General features: G+C 51.2%; 1 protein-coding gene across 3 annotated transcripts in view; it reads right to left on the reverse strand.

Moving 5' to 3' along the window:
- Positions 1–631: 631 nt before the first annotated feature.
- The window catches only part of ARID1B (AT-rich interaction domain 1B), a 356,868-nt gene continuing 347,121 nt past the window's right edge, over positions 632–10,378 (reverse strand). For 2 of the 3 annotated variants that reach the window (XM_079780169.1, XM_079780170.1), the window contains exons 18-20: positions 9,332–10,115; positions 7,314–7,444; positions 632–5,074 (exon numbers count right to left, since the gene is read on the reverse strand). In XM_079780169.1, the coding sequence (XP_079636295.1) occupies positions 3,347–5,074; positions 7,314–7,444; positions 9,332–10,115 (2,643 nt within the window). In that variant the 3' untranslated portion in view covers positions 632–3,346. The remainder of the gene's footprint in view (positions 5,075–7,313; positions 7,445–9,331; positions 10,116–10,378) is intronic. The other variant, XM_079780171.1, reaches the window with a different exon arrangement.

The following is a 10,378-nucleotide window of genomic DNA, read 5'->3' on the forward strand; positions in this document are numbered from 1 at the left end:
GTTGGCGATTTAAAAAGTTCGTCTATGTCATAGATTCTATGACGTTCCCGGGGTAGGGGGAGGGGGAGCAAGGATGGTCAGGCAGCTGGGCCTCAGCTCTCCACACAGAAAAGTCAGCGAGAAGAAAGAGGCTGTCCGGCTCACTTATAATACTTCCCTGCTTCCTTTAAGGTGAACATGCGGGAACTGGTACCTGGGGTTTCATAGGATATGGAAGATTTCCAACTGTTTTTAAATGGATGGATTTCAGGGCAACAGCCACCTTCTTTTCATAAAAGAGGCAGTTAGTAGCTTACATCGTGTCTTCAAGCTGCTCATCCCCCACCTTTAAAAAAATCATTCTGTTCTAACTTTTAAAAAACAGCTTAACTAGTTTTTGACTAGGCCACATTCACCAAGAAAAACTGATTCTATGTCATTTTCAACCTCAAACAAAACATTTGAATGTTTTTTGAGAACATGCCACCCAATAATAGCTTTTATGTGACATTAAAAAAATTCACTCCAATACCAACAGACTCAACTTTATGGCACCATTCCAAAATACTAAACTTTCTTTGCACCTTTATTTTCATCTTTTTTTTTGTACACATTTGAAGTATGGGCATCCTGTGAATTTCTGAGAAGCCTCATAGGAAAAGAACAACAACTAATTTTTAGGACAGAGAGTAACTCAGTTTGTAGGCAAGATGATCTCAGGCGGGCTGAGTCCTCCAGGGGCCGGTCGTCTTGACTCTGGGGCGAGAATGTAGGAAGGATGCTAGTCTTCCTGGATTACTCTAGAGGTCACGGTCATGTCAGTACGCAGACATGTGTCGCTCAATGGTCGGACTCTAGGTACTGAGTACAACTCAACCAGGACAACAACAGTCTTCTGTAATGATTTTACTCTTTTGATGGACAAATGAATTGGGATACTAGACTTCGAAGTTTGTATACACCTTTTATTCATACTCTATAAGAGAGAAGTTCTAATAATATTGAATCCCCTCTTACAAATCTCTGTATTTGAAGCTTGGAGCTCTAAAATCTGTTCTTAGCAAGCAGATGTACTTCAAGTAGATTATGAATGGGTTTTTAATTCACACACATTTGGCTGATGGCTATGTGAGAAGACTAAGTGATGTGGGCGCTGATGGATGAGGCTGCCTGCAGAAAAAATTTTCTTGTGACACTCGAGGGTCACGTCTCACTCGGATTAGAACTGTGAGCTCTTGCCTAACTCTTCCCAGGGTGAGCGTGAGTGACGGGCGCCCGGACCACAGGCCTGGCGGAGGACTCGGAGTTTGGTATGCGGTGCCGGGAGGGTGTGTGAAGAGGTAGACTTAAGAGGGTGCCCACTGACAGCTTCATTCTGCAGCAGTTTCAGAGTGATTGCGACACAGTAACAGTCAATGACCCAGGAAGGAAACGTTTAAATTAGAAACGACTAGTATTAAAAAGCTACTGTGCACCAGGTAGGAAGGAATATGAGAATATTAATATGCCCTGAAATAGAAATCATCACTTTGCACTATGTACACCACATACAATAGAACATATTCTTTTTAACATTGCACAATATAAATATCATACACGGTGGAGTAAACTAAATGCAAAAGAACTCTGAGGCACACAGAAGAAACACGGAATAGGTTGAACTCTGGTTAAAATGAAGACGGGTTAGTAAAAGGCAGAGTCTCACTCAGGCAGGAGAGCTCCCGAGGCCTCGCCTCACGGGCCAGCAGCCACCGCCCATGTACACTGGAAAGTCTCAGACCTCCGTGGCGTTAGTTGATTGCTTCAAACAAAGGCTAATCAGCTAAATAATTCTGAGAAAGTCAAACTGTTGCTCCCCACTCTAGTCGGTAACCCCTCAGGGTCCCTTTCGACCTCACGGTTTGTGACGAGTGACGTGGTTAGTGCACGGCTGTATTCCCCTGTATCTTATCAATGACTGGGTACCAGAAAGCCACTTCAAGGAAACCAGAACAGTATTCAAGAACACCCATCACAGTGCTTAACAAGATTTAATGTACATTTATTCTTAACATGTGGAACATATAAAGATTTTATACTGAATAAATGATATTCATTAAGCCAGAGGAAAAGGAGGAATTTACATCAAGATTTTTTTTCTTTTTTTTTTTTAAACTACATTATCTTGAAATACAAATGTGGATTCTCGTCACTGAAAAATCTTTGAAGTTGTATTTCTTCCTTTTATTTGTATTTTTCTCTTTTTTGTCTGTACTGGTGACCATTTTCTAAATCAATCCGTACGCAACCATTTTCACACCTTGATTCATGAAGCAAATGGTGATCAGCTGCTCTCCCGAAATAGAGCATGACTTTATACATACAGAAACTTGTACATTACCCTCTTTTTTTTGTTTTTGTTTTTGTATTTTTTCTTTTTTTTTTGGAGATATGGCCCTAATGAAAAAATATATAAAATAAAAATAAAAATTATTTAAAATCTACCATCACTTTGTAGTTACCACATCATGAAAAAGAAACTAAAAACTTTGTACTAAAAAAAAAAGAAAAAAAAAGAAAAAAAATGAGGGTATGTGTAATGTACAACTTCTATATACATCACAGCCCATAGGCGGTAAAAAAAATATTTAAAAAATGATTAAAGGAATTGTGAAGAACTGTCATGTGGAAGGTCAAAGACAGACAGCAGACATGACGTAGTGGTGAGGAAGCAGTTTCCGTTGATGGTTGTCAGGTACGTGTTTTCAACCTTAACTTAAGAAACCCATTAGTATTGCTCCTAGCCTAAGGTGACCATTTTCCTGTGGAGAAACCAGTATCGTTCCTAGTCTGACTACTGACTGACACACCTGCTTGAGCCCCGAGACCTACCCTTCTAGCAGTTTCTATTGCACAGAGCTTTGGGCGATGGGACAGCTTTATTTCATTATCTGAAGGATAACACGCCTGGGATAGGGATGGGTTTTCACCTTTTTGCCTCAGTGTGGTGAAAATTTCCCATCTTAGCATCTTTTGCCACAACTTTTTTTCTTTAAAGTCAATTTGCTTCCCAAAAAATGCAATACAACATGGAAAGTAAAGAACATCAAAAAGAAAATCTGTGAAAAACAAAAAGTGACCTCTGAATGCACTGGACAGCAACTTTGGTTAAAAAAAAAATTAAAAAAACCCAACAGATGTACTTGTACACACAGACAGCAAATATTAATTTCATAACTGTTCGAATTAATGATCTCTTTAATTCCCAATTGGTAAATATGAACGGGGCAGAGCACACGTTTTCTTTTCCTTCTTCCTGCTGGAGACCAGACAGAAAACAGCCGGGTGCACGGGGCCTCAGTCACTCAGGGCGGCCTGCTCACCGGGGTCATAACTGCCCGATCTGGAAGAGAACGTCACAGATGACGGACGCCACCAGCGAGTTCAGCACGGCCGAGATGGAGATGTCCAGCAGCCGGCCCTCGTGCAGCAGGAACTCGGAGCGGTTCTCGTCCACGCGGGCCATGGCCAGCAGCGCCTTGGCCGCGCGGCACATCATGTCCACGCTGGGCGGCTCCAGCGGCGGCGGCTGCATGTGCAGGAGGCCGTGCTGGCTCTGCTGGTACTGGGCCATGGTCACCCCGTCCTCCAGGAAGCTGATCAGGTTCCCGATGCTGCCCTTCTGCACGGCGATGGCCCTCGCGGCCAGCGTGTCCCCTTGGGCCAGGTTCGACAAGAGCGCCATGGACATTTCTCGACAGACCGGGTTTTTGCGATCCCCCACGTACCGAACTAACGTAGCGTAGAACTTCTCCTGCCGGCTGAAGGGCGGCGTGGCCAGGATCAGGTCCACGTTATTGTCCTGGATGCTGAGCTTACAGAGCGTCTCCAGCACGAGTCTCTGCGGCGACAGCACGGAGTTGGGCCCCACCGTGGGGAAGGGGTCTTGCGCCTCCGCGGAGGGGCACACCATCCAGTGCAGCAAGCCGTCCAGGATGGGCAGGCAGATGCTCTCCGTGTACGCAGACAGGTCCAGCTGCCCGGAGATGTTGGCCAACGTGACCAGCGTGTTGTCCCGTAAGACCTCGAGGCAGTCCCACCACCACTCGTCTTTGCTGCAGGCCACCCCCTTGTCCTCGTCCTCCTCCTTCTCGTAGGTCTGCGGCGCCCGCTTCCGCTCCGGGTGCTCGTGGTGCAGGAGGATGAGCTTGCCCAGGATCAGCACCAGGCCCGGGTGTTTGGACATCTCGGCGTCGTTGCCAGGCACGAAGGACAGGCTGCGGACGATGTTGGACACGCAGATGCAGCGCTTGGCCAGGGAGTCCTGCCAGTGCGCCACGGTGCAGAGCGGCGTCTCGTCGCGGCTGCGCGGCTCGTCCTCCAGCAGCTTGATGTTGCGGTGGCCGCGGGCCTGGTGGATGCCAAAGGGGAACTTGCCGCTGTCCGGCGCGGCCCCGGGGTTGGCGTCCTCCGGCAGCGCCCCTGGCCGCGCGGACAGGACGTCGTCGATGGTCGCGATGATGCTCTTCTCCGGCGGCTCCTCCGGCTCGCCCGCGCCCTCCGGCTCCTTCCTGGGGCCCGCGGCGGCGGGGGCGGGTGGTGGCCGCCGGCGCGGGGGGATCTCCATCTTGCTCTCGAAGTGCGTCTGGATGTGCTCGGTGGTGTCGCCGCCGCCCAGCTGCCAGTGCAGGAGCCCGCTGCTGAACTCCTGCACGCGGCCCAGCCTGTTGGAGCGGTCCACCACGAACAGGTTGTTCTTCTTGACGATCTTGATGGGCAGCTTGTCGAACTTGCTGGCTTGCCTGGGCTTCTCCTTTGGCTCGGCCGCGGCGTCCGAGGGGCTCAAGGCCGCGCTGCCCTTCTCCTCGGCCTCGGCCTTTGCACCATCTTCCTCCTCTGCCTCCTCCTCCTCGTCCTCGTCCTCCTCCATGCATTCCGCAGCTTCCTCCTCTCTCCCACACTCGTCGGCCCAGGCCTGGCCCTCCTCTTTCTTCACTGCGTTGTGGTCAAGTGCTTTTTGGCTGGGGTCTCCCACTTCATATTCCATAAGAATTCCAAAAATGTCAATCAGGCATTTCCTAAAGTACTCGACTAAGAGTTCCAGAAATCCGGACAACTGCAGAGGAGGGGAAAGAGACCAAGAACAGGTTCAATGTCATGACATGGATAGGCCTGCGACCCAGGTAAGCCCTGTCAGCGAGCCACAGTCTGGGAGGACTCGCCCAGGATTCACTGCATGTCTGGCTGGGCCCAAACTACTTACCCGTTACTACTGTCTTGCTGAAGTTCTGTTATTAACTAAACCGGTATTTGCCATGTTTCTTATGTCCTGCTTACCCTCCTGCACTACCGACATGAAAACTTACCTGTTTTCTTCATTTTGTTAAGATTACGCCCCCCCACCCCCGGCCCCGCCCCGCACTTAAACACAATGCATCCATTACTGCCAGAGCGGGGAAGTGAGCCTGCTCTTTCCTATTATTTTATGAGACTCTGCCTGCCTGGGTTTTACTGTTTCATCATCAAACTGGATGGTTATTTTTGTCTCAGGTGCCATAGGTCATGTTGATTTATTCTTTGCAAGAGATATTTTTAGCAACGTAGTAGCTCATAACAGAAAATTAAAAGCAAATCAATTGAGTCCCCGATAAGTGGATTAGAATGTTTTGTTGAAGGCAGTTTTACCTTCCAGCTATTCGAGGCTCTAGCTGAAGACAAAGCCACAAGGACCAGTTTTGTTTCTTTTAAGCACATGTCTGTACCAAGAAAAGCAACATCCTCCCCAATTAGCACCCGCTCAGCTGCCCTCCCCCAGAGTCCCATCGGCGTGCTTGGGGACGATGAAGCATCAGTAAGTAAGAGAGGACTCTTCAGTGAAAATGTGTGCAAGGCACCCACTTTCCTAGCTGCTGTCAGCTTCCGGTGTAGCGTGATTATTACGTAAGAGGACTCGGGGAGCAACCAGAAAGCACCGCCTCCAGGGCACAGGCAGGACTTGCCCAGCGCAGGTGTGGGGTGTCCCCCCCACCCCCCTCCACGGAGCCAGACCTCCTTCCCGGGCAAGGGCAGGGAAGCGGCTAAAGCGGACCCGCCTGGAAGGTGGGCCCCACAGCAGCTCACCTCCCACAGGCGACAGTGAATCACTCCAGCAAAGGACGCACACATTTTCATACTTATTTTCAGTTGAAACGAACTTCATGTAACGTTTAGGACCTTATTCATACACTTCCTATCACCTGAGAAACTAACTGCCTTTCAGGGCTACATGAACACTTAAATGAGGAAGGAGAGAGGGGGGTTCTGGTCCTGTTTCAATAGAATCAAGGAATTAGATGTTGGGCTTTTCACCAAAAGCAGAGCTGTTCACACACAGTAGGGAAAATACCCCTTTCTCATGTTTGTTTCTGAAGATTTCTTTGAAAGTCCGTAGTGAGGGGACCCTTGGGCGTTTCTCCTAACCCTCAGCTCCCTCGCTCTGCGAGCTGTCGTGCGGGAATCTCCTCTAAACCTAGCGCTGCGCAGAGGAGGGCTGTCAGCTCCGCGTCCTGGGCTTTTAAAGGGGGGTGTCAACAACCTGGAGGGGCGTGGCCGGGAGTCCATGACCATTTCAGCTGAATGACGGGCACATGGGGACTCATTAAACTGGCTTCTCTACTTGCATAGTCTGTGGACGTGGGGGGCTGGCTGTATGCGTTGATCTACACCATTTTGTATAGGGACGTGGGCATCCGCGCACTTGGATATTCATGGGGGTGTGTGTGTGTGTGTGTCCTGGAATCCAACCCCCACGGAAACTAAGGAACAACGTATGTACCTGGGGAGTCAAAGCTATATGCAGCTTTTTGATTGTGTGGGGGTGCCTGGAACCCCTGCGTTGTTTAAGTGTCAACTATGTACTATATATCTTCTAAATACAAAATTTCTCTTCAATTTTCCTTTTTAAACATTTTTTAGTTAAGAGAAAGGTGAGGTCCCTTTGGAAAGAGAAGTAACACTCCACTGCAACCCACTGCGTTCCCGTCACCTACTACGGACACAACTTCATGTGCATCTGAGTTAACTCACACTGGGCTGCTCATGTTCATTCTAAACAGCAACTTAATTTTACTGCTATCATCCATTCCATGCACACACGCACGCACATGGTCATGGTGCTCTTATGAGACACAGGTATGTGTGAATTCACAGAAAGACTGAAATGAATTGTCATTCTGCACTGAATTCTCGGGCAACCACACATTGGCCGAGGCCGGTGATAGAGGGCCAGACGCCGAGCGCCGGCATTAGCGAAGCATCAAGCACCCCTCGGTTTCCGTGCTCTGCCTCGGTCCTCGGCTCCACTGGCGCTGGCTCACCTGGGAGAGATTGAACGTAGCGACAGTGCTGTCATCATACAGGAGGATATTTATAGTGTCCAAAGCCCAAGTACTTTCAGCCAAGAGACCTGACTTCAGGGACATCATCACACGCCACGCCTCCGGGGTAACTGAAAACGGGGAAAGAACAGGATGTGATCAGTATTAACGCCATGCATGAAAGAATAGAAAATAACAAAGAATAAGAGAAAAGAAATGGTGGTAAGGACTGGCTTTAAATAACTGTTCTGAGGGATTGTTCGACATGATCACTTCCAGATCTGAAGCGAGGTGATGGCTGTGCTAAGAAACTTTGGTCTCTAAGGCCTTTCGCTTTGGGGTTAAACAGGAGCCCACATGCTTCTCCAGGAGGCTGTGGTTCAGCACAGCCCCGTCTTTTTCTTTTACCCCCAACAGATGCAGCAGTTTCAATAACTGAGTCAAACCAAACAATGCTACTTGTCATTGTTGCCTGCTCCATTCACAACTGTCTCAACATGGGGTCTCTGGAAGGCTGGCAAGTATGCAGAATATAAGCCAAACGTAAATCCCAACCAAAGTCCTGGCTTCCCGTGCCGTCCCTGTTCCTTAGCTCTGGCCCTCAGGACACGCTGTGGACACCAGTGCTTTGATGGTCCAGACTTTTCAGGAGCTGAGCCTGAGCTGGGGGCTGGGAAATAGAGCCGCACTTGTGTCCTCCCCATTCCTGTCCCCGAGGAAGACAGAGCCACGTGAGAAAGCACACGCAGGCTTTGCCATAGCTGGGCTAGAGAAGGAGGCCACACCTGTCAGTGTCGGGGGCCATCTCAGGAACCTGCGAGGGCACGTGGGGTGAGCGGGCCTGCCCAGCCAGAACTCGCCACAGCCACGGCCACGGCCACGGCCACGGCCACGCCAGGTGCCACGGCAGCCTCGCGTCAGGAGGCGACTGTGGTTTCCACCTTTATTTTAATTTCCTTTCCTTTTCAATTTTTCTAAGATAGGCACATATTACTTTTATCATAGAAAAAGCAAGCTTCCTTTTTAAAACGAACATAAATTTCTCTAGACTACAGACAAATACTGGTATAACATGTACTAAGAAACTTTATATAAATCTAAATATTTATTTAAACGTGTACACACACACAAACACACAAACACGTGTGCACATTCTTACGTCTATTTCCACATACAAAATGGTGCTGTGTCTGTGTCTCTGCTCGCCCCCCGCACCCCTTTCTGTACGGGGCCTCACAGTCCAATGCGCGGGAACAGCTTTAACCTTTTTCTAATCTTTGAATAGGATTTCATGTCAAGTGATTTTGAGGTTTTTGAAAAGAATCGTTTAGTATAATCAAGATCTTTAATTCCCTTTGCTGTGCTGAAGTGCTTAAAAACGAACGCAGAGAAACTGTGTGCTCCCCGACAGCGGTGTCCCCTTCCTGTTCGGGGGCCCAGCAGGACCAGCGAGCCCACCAGGGATAACTGCAGCAGCCCCTGGCTGGGTCCGGCGCCCTCCGATTCTCGGACCCACAGGTGGCAATCCCTGTCTGCCTACACATCACCTTCAGGACCCACAGGTGGCAATCCCTGTCTGCCTACACATCACCTTCAGGACCCACAGGTGGCAATCCCTGTCTGCCTACACATCACCTTCAGCTCCCGCTCTCCAGGGAACCCCGCCCACCTCTGCCTTCAGGCCCCACAGCTTTCCAGCACGCGGCGCAGAGAGGAAGTGCTTGGTTCAGGTCAGATCTTTCGGCCAGAAGCTAGTCCACAGCCACTGGGGATGCCCTGTTCTCCCAGCCACCTCCCACACAGCACCGCTGCCGTGGCAAACATGCCTGTCACCCAGGCTTTCCCCTGGCGCGGCTTCAGCTCAATTAGGGGATTACCACCAACTATGGCTCCTCTCTGAAACATGACAGTCTACTCACGGGCGTCTCACTCCTTCGAGATCAACAGGAAGAACATCTGAACTAAGATTTGAATGCTGGCCACCGGGCCCGCCCTCGGCGCAGAGCCTGGGTGCTTACCGATGTCCTTCGAGGTAATCTTCCGCCTCTGTTTCAAGACCGGCTGGGACGCTTCCACGGAGCCAGGCGGGAAGGTGATCTCCCTTCGGATCGGGGGCGGCTGGGGGGGCGGCCCCGTGACCTGGGGCGCGGGGACGGTGGGCATGACCTTCTGCATCTTCATAGAGGGCAGGAAGGGGGACTTGCTGGGGGACATGCGGCTCTCCAGGGCGCGCGGGAAGGAGGCGGGGCTGGGCGCTCGGGAGATGTGGTTTGGCAGTGACGGCGGCGTCTGGTAGGACGACTGAGGCGGGCGCGTGATGGGCTGCATGGAGGCCGAGGAGGACATGTAAGGCTGACGCTGGCTGACGTGGGAAGGCCACTGGCTCTCGTGATTTATCCTCTGGTCAGGGACCATCATGTCATCCGTGCGGCTCATGCCTGGGTAGGGGGGGGCCTGGGCGGGGCCGCCGGGGCCCTGCCTGCCCTGGTAGGGGTAAGGCATATCATTCCGAGCCGCCCACAGGCTCTGCTGCGGCCCTTCCCCGGAGGCCGGCTGCAGGGGGCCGCCCATCATCTGCGGGGGGATGCCGTGCGGCGGCATCTGCCCCGGGCCCTGCACCCTCTCTCTGCCGTAGGGGTACGCGTACTGGCCCTGCAGGGGCCTGCGCTCGGGCCCCGAGTAGGAGCTGCCGTACTGGTTGTACATCTCGGGCTGCTGGCCGCCGTACTGCACGTTGTACATGTCCCCCTCGTGGCGCTTGGCGGGCGGGCCGTACATGCCGTCCATGTGGCGCTTGTAGTTCTGAAATTCACACAAAGGCAAGTCGCACGCATGTGCTTTCCCAGGAATAACCACACACTCCCCTTAGGCAACCGTCACCACCTGGTGGATGTGCACTCCCAAGTGGGCCCGGAAGCTCGCGTCACTAAGGACTAGCGATTTATGTCTCATTTCAGCGTTGCACACCCACCACCGTGCCAGCACCCACGGACCTCCCGTGTATGTCACTGCCTGGTCTGTCTGTGGGAACAGGGGCCCGGAGTGACGCTGAGGGGACCCAGCGG

Source organism: Cnephaeus nilssonii (genome assembly GCF_951640355.1).
Source record: "Cnephaeus nilssonii genome assembly, chromosome: 9".
NCBI lineage: Eukaryota > Metazoa > Chordata > Mammalia > Chiroptera > Vespertilionidae > Cnephaeus > Cnephaeus nilssonii.